This window comes from Ursus maritimus, unplaced genomic scaffold, assembly GCF_017311325.1.
Source record: "Ursus maritimus isolate PB19 unplaced genomic scaffold, ASM1731132v1 scaffold_32, whole genome shotgun sequence".
NCBI lineage: Eukaryota > Metazoa > Chordata > Mammalia > Carnivora > Ursidae > Ursus > Ursus maritimus.
In genome coordinates this window covers 14,427,115-14,440,997 of record NW_024425786.1, presented here as the reverse complement: position 1 = coordinate 14,440,997, position 13,883 = coordinate 14,427,115, and the positions used below count along the sequence as shown (strand labels likewise).

The 13,883-nt window shown below is 54.5% G+C and overlaps 1 protein-coding gene across 1 annotated transcript; it reads right to left on the bottom strand.

Annotated features, from left to right (window-relative positions):
- Positions 1-4,791: 4,791 nt before the first annotated feature.
- On the bottom strand, positions 4,792-12,479 carry PLA2G5 (phospholipase A2 group V). Its single transcript, XM_008694658.2, has 5 exons — positions 12,342-12,479; positions 9,657-9,706; positions 8,349-8,493; positions 6,070-6,176; positions 4,792-5,353 (listed from the first exon to the last, which is right to left on the bottom strand). Exons 2-5 carry the CDS (start codon positions 9,694-9,696, stop codon positions 5,232-5,234), a joined length of 414 nt encoding a protein of 137 aa, XP_008692880.1. The 5' UTR covers positions 9,697-9,706; positions 12,342-12,479; the 3' UTR covers positions 4,792-5,231.
- Between the last annotated feature and the right edge of the window lie 1,404 nt (positions 12,480-13,883).

Genomic DNA, 13,883 nt, shown 5'->3' with positions numbered 1-13,883 from the left:
CAACTGGTTGGAGTCAAACTCTTGGGCTTGGGCTTGGTGGTCCTCTCCCTCAATAGGTGCCATTACTGAGTGCCTACTATTTACCAGGCATTGCAACAGATAATTTAAGGGCATCATAACACCAAATATTCCCAACAGCCTAGTGAGGAAGGTATTATTAGCCCGTTTGACAGCCAAGAAACTGAGGCTTGGAGAATTAGAATCATAGGCCTGGGGTCACAGGGGAGGAAATACACAGAGCTACCACCTGAGCCCCCGTCTGGTCCAAAGCCCTTAAACACTGGCCCCCCAGGATTTAAAGTCATGGCTTCCAGGAGCCAGACACCTGAGTTTATGTCCAGTTCCTCTGCTGGGCGGTTCCAGCACGTTCAGGGACTGATGCCATCCCAGGCTTGAAGATCCACAGCCAGAAGCCCCATTCTGATCTAATGCTTGAGGAGAAGGATAAGGGAGTCCAGGGGCAGCGGACCCCAGGGGAGCCTTTGGGGGTTTGTGCAATTAAGGCTCAGACAGAGAAGCCACTCAGATGCCGGCAGCTTCAGACCCAGGCAGGCCCTGAGGGGTCATGTGAGCAAGGGTTTCTCAAATCCTTTTAATGGCAACCCACAGAACGTAATACATTTTACACCCGGACCCAGTCACCCAACACACACACACACCACGGAGACACAATTTGCTGAAGCAGCACTTCACTGTTTGTGATATAGTAACACATGCATAAGCCCCCCCCACACACACACGACACACACACACACACACACACACACACACACGTGTGCGCAACCCTCTAAACTGATCTCATGACCCACTCACCGACCAGGGCTACAGTTCCAATTATCTGTCAAACTGCTCTCATAAAATGGGAAAGCTGAGGTCAGGAAGGGGGCTGCCCAAGGTCACCCGGGACGCGTGCAAAGTCAGCACTAGAACCTTGTATCTAGTTCCCATCCTTTTTGTTACCCCAAATTAAATTCCGGTCAATGGAATGCTAACCCAGTTGAGTGTGGAGGGGGTGTTCGGATGATCTGGGGTACAAAGCCGCTACAGCTGGCCAGGGTCTAACCCCGCGCTTCTCTGAGTGCTCGGGAGGCACGGCAGCGTCTGTGGGTCCCGGCTGTGGCTGTCGGTTCTCACTGAGCCAGTGGGAGTCTCGGCGGCCAGGCTCCCCCAAAACCAGGTTTTCTGTATTGACGTAATTCTGCCTCCTGGCTGTGGCTTCCGAGAAGATGTTGCCCCCTCGGTGTCTCTGATCTGAGGCAGCGCTGACAGAGGCAGCAGCATGCAGGGGCTCTGACGCAGGGCACACTCGCTGAGCACTCCCCCCACGCCAGACCCTGTGCCAAGCAAGGAAAGGTGAGCCGGCAGCAGTGAGGCACAGGCCCTGCCCCCGGGGAGTTCAGGCTCTGGATCTGCATGGTCCCGGGTTCAAATCCCCACTCTGCCTCTCTCGGGGTATGTGGCCGAGGTTCCATGCTCGGTCTCAATCGACTCGCCCATGAAGCGGGATTATGACACCTGCCTGTCGGGTTGTTGGGAGGATGAAGGGACGTAACCCGTAGGCAAGTCCCTGGCACGTGGCAGGTGGTCAGGAAGCGGTAGCTTTCATGATTTTTATTACCAATAAGGAAAAAAGCAACTCACAGGTAAAGGAGAGGGGACAACATCCCAGAAGGGAAGAAACAATGAGAGCAGAGGCAGAGGGGCACACACAGGGCAAGATGGGAGGCGTGGAGGTCTGGGGAAGAAGAGAATGGTTGGGAGAGCAAGTGGAAGGGCAGTGTGGCCCAGCCGCAGAAAGACCTTGAACATCAGGCTGAAGAACGTGGCAATGGGGAGCCACTGAAGGCCTTAGAGGAAGGGAGTGGCGCAATTGGAGTCTGTGAAAGAAAAGATGGATCAAGGACCCTCAACTGAGAACAACAAACCTCCACCAGGGCTTGACTTATGCCATGGTCGTGGGCTTTCAATTCAGCAGGGAAGGGCAGGGTCACCATCCTGAGGGGCCTGCAGGAGGTGGCAGGATTTCTGAGGATCCCCAGGTAGGCTCTTGCCATCTGAGTGCGATAGAATGGGTCTCTCTGACGGTAGCAGAAGGGAGCACTCCGGTTTCCTTCCCGCACCGGCATAGGGCCTGGGAGCAAGTGCCAGAAACAGATGTGCAAGTGTGACCAGCATTGGCCTTGTGTCTGAGCAGGGGCTGGACACATAGAGCAGGCTGGAACCTCATCTCAGGGCAAGCCATACGCAGGAAGACCACACCCCTGCTAGACTTCGGGGCACTGAGTCATCACCCCTGCCCTCTGGCCCCTGGCCCCTGAGGATACCGTCCCAGCATGGCTGTCTGATGAAGGGCCCATCCCCTCACTCAGTACAAGCCCCGACCAGGGACTCATCAGGGACTGGGAGGCCGAAGGGACAAGGATGAGCCGGCACTCGTCCAGACTGCGCCACCAGAGAGGTCAATGCGCCACAGCCGCTGTACTGCTGCCCAGCTCCTCAGTTGTCTCCACCCTGGTCTGTGAACACCTCGAGCACGGGGACTATGTCCCCTTCCTTCACCCGTTCATCCGGTCCCTCACTCAGTCAACACACACTTGTGAAGCACCTACTGGGTGTCAGGCATGCTGCCAGGCCCCAGGAAGCCGGCTTTATCAACCAGGGTTTGATTGGAGCCCCAGAACGGCGAGGAGATACCCATATAGAAATCCAGGGACTTTTCACGGGCCCTGGACTTCCACGATGGTGGGTGCCGGTAAAGAAAACCATTCTGTGAGAGGCTGTTTCTTGTACTGCTGGTGCTGCTGCCTGAAATCCTGTGGCCCGAGTGACAGGGCCAGGACAGTCCACCCCCTGGGGGGCCATGAGATTTGGAGAGACGACCTCCCTGATGGCTCTCCCGTCACCCAAGTGCTGGTCAAATAACAGAGTCGAAGAGACCGCCTCAAGCCAGGTTTTGGCGATTCCCGGATTTCCTCATTTCCTCAGAACTGTTCCTAGAAGCGAGAGAGGGTCCAGGGCAGCCACCATGGAGGACCTCCGTGGGGTCCCCCTCTACAGAAGACGAAGCCAGAGCCCCAACCAGACTAACCACCCAGGGACGGCCTCCGTTATCCAAGGCAGTTAGAGCAGAGAAGAACCTGGCCCTCAGGTGGAAACCAGGGGCTCCTCCTGAAAACTCCTAATATGGACAAGTCCCTGAGCCACCCCAGGTTCTGTGTTCTCTCTGTGTGGGCTGGAGCCAAAGACAGTGGGGTTAGTGGTCAGAGTCTAGTGCTTAGAACCAGGATCTGAGATCTAACTCTCCCTTCTGCTGTTGATGTGCTGTGTGACTTTGGGAAAGTCTCCTAACCTCTCTGAACCTCAATTTCCTGGTAGATAAAAGTTCCCCATGGGCCCCTCCTGCTCAAGCCCATCTCAGCCTGCTGTGTTGCTTCTGTAACCTCGCAGCTTCCCTTGTCCACAAATGCCTGCCTGCGCCTGTCTGAATGCTGGTGCCCCGAGCTGGGATGCCCAGAGATGACAGCCTGCAGAAGCTAGCAGCCAGACCACCCCCGCCTGCCACCTGACCCTGATGGGAGGCGGGAGAAGCTGGGGCTGGGCTCTCCATCAGCCAGGATATCGCAACTGGGGAGAGATGGCATCAGAGGGAAGCTTCTGACTCTCCTACATTCCTATTTAACATTGGACTTGGGAAGTGGTTTTGATTTAAAAAAAATTTAATGTGGGGCGCCTGGGTGGCGCAGTCGTTAAGCGTCTGCCTTCGGCTCAGGGCGTGATCCCAGCATTCTGGGATCGAGCCCCACATCAGGCTCATCCACTAGGAGCCTGCTTCTTCCTCCCCCACTCCCCCTGCTTGTGTTCCCTCTCTCGCTGGCTGTCTCTCTCTGTCAAATAAATAAATAAAATCTTTAAAAAAAAAAATAAATAAATAAATAAATAAAAATAAAATAAAAAAAATTTAATGAGCAAATGGGACATTTGAGCCCCATTCTTTGTAACACTGTCAAATACAGACGTGAACTTTTCTAAGACATTTGTACCTTCAGAGTCATCTCATAAAATTAAATTTTATTTTGAAAACGTTCAGCGTTGGAGCTTTTTAAATATAGATTCCATTTATTGTGTGGTTATTTTGGGGTTTGTCTGCGTAAGGAAACTAAAGGTCCTTTCTTGGAAAGAGCTCTCCTCTGTTTTGGAATGTGTGCTTTCTTCCTGCAGTCTTGGTATTAGAAGGCCCTTTCTCTTATGAATTGATAGATGAGGTGGGTTTTTTAGAATCCTTGCTTGGTAAAAATAAACCCCTCCGCTGAACCCTATTTTTTTTAATGTCCTGCTCGGTGACATTCCAGAACCTCACCGTTCCCGTGTCAGCACCCAGGTGCCCTCCGCATTACCCACTTTACATTACAAGAAACGATCTAGTTTCTTTTTTAAAGAAACTGGAAGTCAGAGGATTTCAGTAACAAGCCTGAGACCACACGGCTGGAGAAGCCGGTGCTGGGATTTGACCGTGATGCTCTCTGGCCCGGAAGCCCATGCTGGTATGATTGCCAGCACCTTCTCCCCACCCCCTCAAGGAAGAATGAAGCCCAGTGCTTGGCTGGAGAGGACCCCCAGGTGTAAGGAGATGAACCCCAAAGGAGGCTTGGCTCTGGTCCCAGAAAACCTTCCATTTATGAATCTGCCCCTTCTGTTCTTGAGAGTCAGGGGTTGACTTGGGGTCCAGCGCCTCATTGGCAGAGGAAGAAGAGGTGAGGGCGATCCCCAGAGCAGAGGAAAGTGCCTGTATGGTTTTATTTGTCTTCAGAATAAATTTTATTTAATATCTATATGGCAGACTTATGGGGTCAATTTGGCTTCTACCTTGAGTCGTAATTCCCTAGAGCGTGGTAGTGAGAATCCGATTGCAGAAACTGAAAAGTAAATGCATCTTGCCAGAGAAGGGGCTCCGTCTGTAGGGCAAGGGGGAGACAGCTGGCCTGGAGCTGAGGGCAAGCTCCCGGCATCAGAGGGGCCGACCTCGCCAGGGGAGGTCAGGGACCTTGACCTTACCAGGTCCTATGACCAGAGTCACTCTCCTGGGACACTGTGGACTGTGAAGAGGGGCCGTGGGGCTCCTCCAAGCCCTAAGGAGCGTGGAGAGAGGAGAAGGTCCGAGACCGGCAGCCTCTCTCAGGAGCCCAGCAGCGTCGGTGAGCTCTGTGGTGTAGGAGAAGGGGACAATGTCTTGGTCAGCAGAGGATGTTGGGAAAATACTGGTAGAGAGGGTTGTAGCTCCTTAGGTTCCTCTTCAGGCAATAGACCAGCTTCCGGTCACAGGCACAGAGCTGCGCTTGGCAGAGGGGCCCGAACTCTGCAAACCAGACACCCCAAGCGCAATGAGGAAGGGAAGGCTGTGCCAACACTGCCTCTCGGGCTTGCTGCTAGTCTGAGCGGATGCCCCAGGCTGCCTCCTACCCCAGGAAGCCCTCAGTCTGATGAGGGAGGCACAGCCTCCACACTGGGGAATGCATGAGCTGATGGAAGAGGTGTAGCTGCTGCCCCAGGGGGAGGTTTCTGCTCAGGCAGACACAGCCCCTGCCCTCTGGGAGTTCCCAATCTGACTGCGGAGACACGTTCTCTCGCCGGGAGTTCCCACTCTGATGGTGGAGACAGCCCCTGCTGCGGAGAAACTCCAGTTCTCGCAAAGGAGACACCCCCCGCCCAGACTTAGCTTTGAACTCAGATGGACCTGAGCTTGAATCCCAGCTCCAGCTGTGTACCCTGGCAAGGCTCTGCATTCCAGGTTTCTCATTTGTAAAATGGGGAGACTAAACACACCCCAAAAGATAGTTGGGGGAGCAAGTCAATGGAGGTATGCAAAGCATTTGGCATGAGTTCAGCTGCCCCTCGAGGTCAGCCAGCCTATATCTCGGACGGCAGAGCTGGGGGCAAGAAGGGCAGGATTACTGCAGCTGTGTCTGACCTCTGGGGTAGGGCGGAAACATCACAGACTGAGCATTCACTGAACTCAGAACCAGCAAAGACCCAGGTTCTATCAGCGGCCCAAATGGGAAGCCCCAGCCTTACCACAGGTGACCAGTCCCCATGCAAATCTGTATTTGTATGATTGTGTCCGGATGTGGCAGCCTTTCTCCTCCAGCTCCCCATAGCAGCGATCATGCACCCAACAGCACCTGTCAACGCAAGAGACGGAGGTCCTGAGTGGAAGGGGTGTGTCAGTTTAGCAGAGGCCACCTGGGTGGGTGTGGTCTGGCAAAGAAAGAATCTAGGGATATGGCTGAGTCCTTCTCTGCTCTTCCACTGGGGCTGCCTGCCACTGGCTAGAGGTTCACTGACCCACTTTCTCCTCCAGGGCTCACAGTGGGTCTCCATTTCCCAGCCTCCCTGGCAAGTGGGTGTGGACACATGACTAGGTTTCTGCCAGGGCATCATGGGCAGAAGGGATGCCCACCATCTCCAGACCTACCCATGAAACCCTCCCACACTGTCCTCCTCTTTCCCTCTTTCTCCATCTCTCAGCTGGATGGAGATCACCCAGCAGAGGACTTTGAGGCCACAGGGGATGGCAGAGCCACAAGGGGGAAGGAACCTGGGTCCTGGCATTAACACGTAATTCACGTGGAACAGTTAGGTAAGCAAAAGACAAATGTCCAGTATGTTAGGTGGGGCAGATGGCATTTTTTAAAGTTGATTTACAGAAAAATAGAGACAGTCATACAGAGTGTTCCCTTTTACCCCACACCCAGTTTTCCCATCATTAACATCTTCTATTAGTACAATACACTTGTTACAATGAACAAACCAATATTGATGTCATGGACTAAATAACTAATCAGCTAAATCACAATACATCATTATTGATTCATTAATTGTAAAAAGTCCATAGTTCATTTAGATTTCCTCAGTTTTTACCTAACGTCCTTTTTCCATGTGAGGATCCCATCCAGGACACCTTGTTACATTTAATTGTCACGTCTCATTAGGCTCCTCTTGGCTGCGATACTTTCTCACGTTTTCCTTGGTTTTGATGACCTTGATGTTTGGAGGAGCGCTGGGTAGGCATTTTGAAGGATGCCCCTCTATGGGGTCTCTCATGATAAGACTGGGGCTATGGGTTTATTTCGCTGCTCTACTTACTCCAGCTTTGGCCATTGGGAGCCCTTCCAGTTGGCTCCTGCCCTCCCGACATACCTCCACCAATATGGCAGGTGGTTCTTCTCAAACACCTGCCTTATCTTTTGGCCTTACGTGAGACTCCAGGCTCATCTTGTACATTTTCTGCCCTGGTCCTAGAATCAGCCAGGTCTCCAAGGAACCTTGGTTCCGTTTTTCGGAGAATGATGTTAGAGACCAGGTCTGGGCACTACGAGTTGCTTATGGCCCCTGGGATGTTGTTTCTTTTAGGTCCTCTCAGCTGCCAGAGCAAGAAATGTGTCTATATTAACCTGTGTTTGTACACACATCTGTACCTATTTCTGTATGTAAACACCCGCACCTGTATTAAGCTAAACAGGAGTTCATACTGACATCCCCACCTCTAATCCATCACCAGAGGGAGTGAACTCCCCCTTCAGCAGTGGGAAACTTGGCTCCCACCATCTTCCATCCATTTACCTAATGACCCCATCCCATTATCCACATCAGAGGTCCCAGAATTTTCCAAAGAACCGTCTCTCCTTCTCACATGTTCTAGAACTTTGATGTTTTCCAATCGAGAAATGGAATCTAGGTCCCCTTCCTCTAAAAGCCTTTGTGACTGCCTCCACCAACCGACACCATAGAATTTCTGAGGTTAGACCCTTTCGTCTTGCAGTCTTGGGACACTCATTCTTGGAACCCAGTGGTCACTGTGCTGTGGGGAAGTCCCAACAGCCTTGGAGAGGCCAAAGTGAGAGGAACCAAGGCCCCCGGGCCACAGCCTCCGCTGAACCCCCAGCCAGCCCGGCCACAGCATGTCGGCCACGGGAGTGAGCCATCCGGAAACTGGATGGTCCAGCCTCATTTGAGCTGCCCAAGTTGAAGCCGGGTGTAGCAGAGACAAGCCATCCCACCAAGACCGGCCCCAAAGGCAGATTCTTAGCAAAATAAATGGTCATGGTGGCTTGAAGGCACTACATTTGGGGGTAACATGTTATGTAGCAATGGACCACCTGACACGTGTGGTCACTGAGACGCGTGACGTTACTAGATGTATCCCGAGCAAGTCAGTTAACCTCTCTGACATGCAGTTTTCTCACCAATAAAATGGTACTTTAATATTCATCTTCCAGAACTGACGTGGAATCATATGAGATTGTGCAGGCACAGATGCTGAACGTAAGGGATAATCATGATAATCGGCTCACCAATCCGTGCCGTCCTTGGGGGTCCCCCGACCGCCCCAGCCGCAGTAGCAGCCATAGAAGCCATAGTTCGTCAAGGCGTTCTTCCCAGTCACCTTCTCAATCATGGACCTGAGGTCCAGCAAGCTCCCGGGCACAGCAGGAACACCTGGAAGACAGCCCCCGGACCCCGGTGAACACGGTTGCCCAGCTTGCACTTGCCCCTGCTCCTGCCCTGGGGCTTGCGGGGACCCAGGCGTCTCCTCCTTATTCTCCCCATTAGTGGGATGGGAGCAAGAAAGGGGAGGGCAAGCAGTAGAGCTAAAAGTCCGGACTCGGAGAATGGGAAACATGGGTTCAAATCCTGCCTCTGCCACTCGTTTCACAACATGATGTCGACATGTCACTTAATCTCTCAGAACTTCTGCCCCCTCATCTGCAAATTGCTGGGGGAGGGGCACTAAAGCGAAAGCCTACATTTTGGAGTTATCCTGAGGGTTAAAATCAGAGAAAGTACATGAGATTTGAGCACAGTGGCCGACACTTAGTGAATGACCAAGAAATGGGAGGTCTGAATACGGCAGCTGTAGGAAGCAGGCAGACAGGTGCATACGTCCCTCCCCGCAAATAGCACCATTTAGAACACAAGGCCCAGGACCTTAGCGGGGCGGGGGGGGGAATCCTTCCAGATCACTGAAGCCAGCTCCCTCGCCTTCCAGATTGGGAAACAGTAGTTTGGAGGGAAAGGTTCAGGGCTTCACAGTGAGCCAAGGGCTCCCTCCCTGCACTAGACCTCCCACCTCTGCCCCACCCCCCCGCCCCCATGAGTCTCCAGGGATCTGGCAAGACATTAAGATTAGGACAGCCTGTCGGGGGCTTGTACATGTGATGGGGCTCCCCTGTGCTGTGCAGTAACCTCCAGCTGGGAGGTGGCCACAGGAGGGGCTGGCCTCCGCAGAGAACAACCCAGGAACAGAAGAGTTACAGAAGGGTCTTGTTCTCATTTGGGCTATGTCTGGTTTTGTTTTGCACCGAAGTAAGAAATAATGCCTCCCACATTTGCAAGCCACATATCGTCCCCGCAGCACAACCTTTACCCGTCACCACCTAGAATCATGCGACAGTCCCACCAGGGGGCTGACCATCATCCTGTGTCACTGAGGAGGAGACAGAGGCCCAGAGAGGCGAAGGCTCTTGCCAAGTCTACACGGGAAGGGCAGAGCCGACCTTCAAACTCAAGTCTCTACCTCAAAGACTAGCCTCCTTTTCACTACACTACTGTTCCTAGGGGTGGAAGGTCACAAGTTCAGAGGTCATGGGGCCAGCACTTACTGCAAACCAGGAACCAAGCCAGTGTGAGAAGGGCATTCATCTCTGGGGTTCTGGAAAAGAAAACACATCCCGTGACATGCCTCTCAGGGGACACATTAGGACCCCACCCCCGGGTCCCCGCCAGGCCCCAGCCGCTCCTTATGGGCAGCACAAGGGTGACCTCGGTCGGAAAAGACGCAAAAACCTCAAAGAGTGGATCCCAGAGGTCCCTCAGGGCAGTGGAGCGCTCGTGGGGTATGGTCCCCCGTAGAGGCGGGAGAGGACTTTCCCACCACAAATGCCCCAATGCAACTGCCCCCCTCTGCAGACAGTGTGACCACCTTTCAAGGCCTTTTTGTGGCTTTGTGGGTCCTGAGCACTTTTGCCTTCGTAGGCCCCTTCCTCCAAAAAATATTCTTTCAAGTGATATTTTACAACTGTGTTGGTATGGAAACTAACGCGATCCAGGCTGGACGTGGTGTTACATATTTGTGACTCTACCTTCATTTTTTCTTCCTGATTCTAAAAGAATTCAAGTTCAATCATTTCCATGGGCCCCAGGCACTGGGCCTACCCAAAGAATAAGGCGACCCTGGGTACTCATGAGGGCTCCGAAGGGTAGGTATCACTTCTCCCATTTTTCCAGTGGAGAAATGGGGGATCAAAGAGCTCATGGAACTTTCCAGAAGCCACACAGCTAGTAAGAAGTGGAAGAAGGGCTCAAACCCAGGCCTGCGCACCTCTCACTGCACAACACAGCCTCCCTTCACAAACGAGTAAGTTGCCTTTGAGCCGTGGAGGCCGTGGAGGCTGGAGACCCCAGCCTCCCTCCCCAGCACCTGCCTTTGGCAAACACATGAATCACTGCCTTTGAGTCCTGAAAACTCACACCCAGAAGGCAGAGGAAATTCCATGTGTCTTGGGCCAGTGCCTGATTCTAACTTGGCCTCTCGGAGGTTCCTTACCGGCGGCTGCCTGCGTCCCCTCCCTGTCTGGATCCCAAAGTCCTTGTTTATCCACAGCTGCTCGGTTGGCTGATGGTCTGCCAGGATTTCCCCTGCGGTGCCTGGCTGTGTCTGATCCCTGAGTTCAGCGGTCACTTGTGCAGCGCTCTGCCCCGCGCCCCGGGGCTCCTGGCTACCGGGCTGGCCTCTCCTTGCCACCCTTTGTCCAGCAGCCCCTCTGAGTTCCAAGAACATTCCTGAGGGTTCTGTCCACACATGGCCTCTACTCCAAGAGCTCTAACCAGCCAAGGGAAAAGGCTCTAGACCCTACCCTTCCACACCAGCCTTCCTCGGCTGCTTCCTGGAGCTGCAACAGGAGGAAGGGGCCCGCCACACGCACGGGGCCCCCACGGTGTACCAGGTTCTGTCCCCTGTCTCTTTAAGCCTGCCGAGGACCCTGGCAGGTGGCTCTTGTTAAACCTGCTGGCACAGTGTCCGTCCTCTCGACAGTCAATTTGTTGAAGGAGGGGATAGCAGTCGTTGATCTCACAGATGGGGAAACTGAGGCTCAGGAAGAGACGTGAGCTGCCCAACGAGTCAGCCCAGAACCGTAAATCTGCTCTGCTCCTCTGCCTCTGAGCAGCCCTGTGTACCATTCATGCTGTTCCTTTTTCGTATTTGAGGATGCTTTGATGTCCTGTGGATGCTTTGAGGGGCTGGGAAGACACAGTCCCTCCCAGAAGCAGCTAATTCCTGGAGGGAACTCAAGACTCCCCGAGGAGCACGGCTTTCATCTATGTAAACCAACCAGTCCTCAACTCACATCCCAATCCCCCTGTCTAATTCTCCCACTCCCAGCCAGTATTTCCCCTGCCCTAAATCACCCCAGGGCCAGGAAGCAGGCAGCGAGGGACCGACCACCCCTGCAGCCCAGAGTCTGCTGAAATCCTTCGAGCTGGCCAATCCCAAACCCTTTGCCCTCCCCTGCCCTGCCCGTGGAAAACACAAGAAAGGCTCTGGGGCGAGCTCACTCTCATTTCTCGTGCCTCCTGAGCAACCCTGGTGTTCCCCCGTGGGGCCCTGCGCCGTGCAGTGCGTCCCCTTCTCTCAGAAACCGTAAGGAACAGACTGTCTTCTAAATGGCACCCGGCTCCTGATCTCTTGGCCTCACTGTATCTGAATGGAACCAAACTCCCAGGCACGTTTTAGGGCACTTTGGGCCAGGGCCATTGGTGTGAGGGAGCAGCGCGAGGCCCCGTAGAGAGGGGTCCGAATGATGCCGAGAGGTCTCACCGAGAAGGCGACAGAGGCATGGACACAGCCGCCCCACGGGCCAGGAAAGCGGCCCATTGGTGGAGCTCAGAGCCGGCCCCCGGGAGAAGGATGTGGGGCTGGTTATTTTTATCAAGCAACCACAGAGGGAAATGAGCACAGCCACGAGATAATTTTGGAGTAAAGTGGTGGCTGAAGTCATGAGAGGTGGAGAGAGTGGAGATAGACAGCCGAACGGAAGCCTGAAAACGTGGGGGTCGGAAGTGGCCAGGTCCCTGGAGGAACAGGATGCAGCACCCCCTCCCCACGCTCTAGGACCCCCAGGTCAGGTCTCTGGCCACAAAGGATGGACAGCACAGCAGGCATGGGAGAGACAGCCCCTCAATCTGGGGGGGAGGCCCTGGGGCATCAGGGGGCCTCCTCTCCCAGCCCCTCTCCTGGCGCACCACCCCACCTCCAGCAAGGCAGCCCCCAGAATGAGATTCCTCACCAGGGAGACCTTCTCTCCGTCTCAGGCCTGCAGAAGGGGCTGGGCCGTCGGTTTTTAAAGGCCTCTCTGCCCGCCTCCCACGCTCCTGCCTGGGCTGGCTCCAGGAGTCCTCACAGCTCACATAGGAAGCCCTGTTTCTCCCCCTCCCCCCCGCCCCGCCCCGTCAAGACCCCTGCGGACTTTTTGCCTCTCTGGGTCCCGAAGCAGCATTCCCTGGAGTGTCTCACAGTGCCTGAGTGACATTCAGGAGAGATGCTGAGGAGGGTCTGGCTTGGGCCACCCCGTGGTCCAGGGTTCTCCAGCGGGGACAGGAGAGCTGGAATCCCCCTCCCAGGGCAGCCTCCCTCCTCCCGCCACCCTGCGTCTCTGTGCCGTCCTCCAGCCCACGACTCCTGCTCCTATCTCATTCTGTCTCCCTGGGGCTCAACTCAGGGACAACCATGGCAGCCAGGCGGCACCCCCTCTTCCTGTCGTTTCCGACCTGTCAACCCCCGACTCTGCCCTGTTCCCGGGGTGGGGTCACCCAGGAGCCCATGAGAACCCCACTCTGGAAATGCTGTAAACTGTCCCTGGGACCCAGCTGGCACCTCCCTTTTGGCACCGGCTTCCTTGCCGAATTCCTGCATTCCTTCTCTCTGGGAAGGAGAACCCACCGGGCTTGCAGGCAGAGCCATGCAAGCTGCAGTCCCCACTCAGCCACTTGGGAGCTGTGTGACTCCGGGCAAGTCACCACACTTCTCTGTTTGCTCCTGTGACCCGGGAGAATAATGACTCCCTGCCACCCCAGAGGCTTGTGGTGAGGAACATAGTATATAAACTAAGGCCAGGTGGCGAGGTGTGTGGCTCAGGGGTTGTCGACATCACAGACTCTAGATGAGCTGCAAGTCCTGGGTTCCAATCCTGGCTTCCCCACTACAAGCTACATCTCTCCCGGGGCTGGCTGGACTTGGCCTGCCTCAGACAGTCCTTGTTAGGATGAAGTGAATGAATGCATTTATAACACAGCAGTGGCCAAACAATGCGAAGTAAATGACGAGTAACCTTCTAGAATGTTCTTCAGGAGCATAGGTAACTGTTACTATGCTCTGTTCTCCACTTCTGTGACTCCCGAGCCCTGCCCTGTCCCTGACCCCCATGTGCACACACTTTTCTGAGACGTGGGTGTGAGTTCCTCCTTCTCCTCCCTCTTGGCATCTTTTCTCCCCTCTCTCTGCTCGCTCACGGCAGCATCAGAGAGAAGACCCTCCTTCCGGTCCTCAGGAGCCCTTCTCTTCCTGAGACCTGAAGGCTGGGCACCCAGCGGAACCCTGTGAACCCCAGTTCAATACAGAAGGTACCTACTGAGTGTCTCCTGCACGCAAGGCGCTGCGGGGGAACCGCTGTGAACGAGACAGAGGCCGGGCTCCCGCGCGCTTGACCTGGTGTTGAGGGAACAGATAATAAAGGCATCAAGTAAACACGCAATACGTCTGGGGGGTGGTAGGGGGGAGGGGGGAAGACTCTTCTCTGTCTTTTCTCTTTCTCCACTAGTTCTTTCCTCCA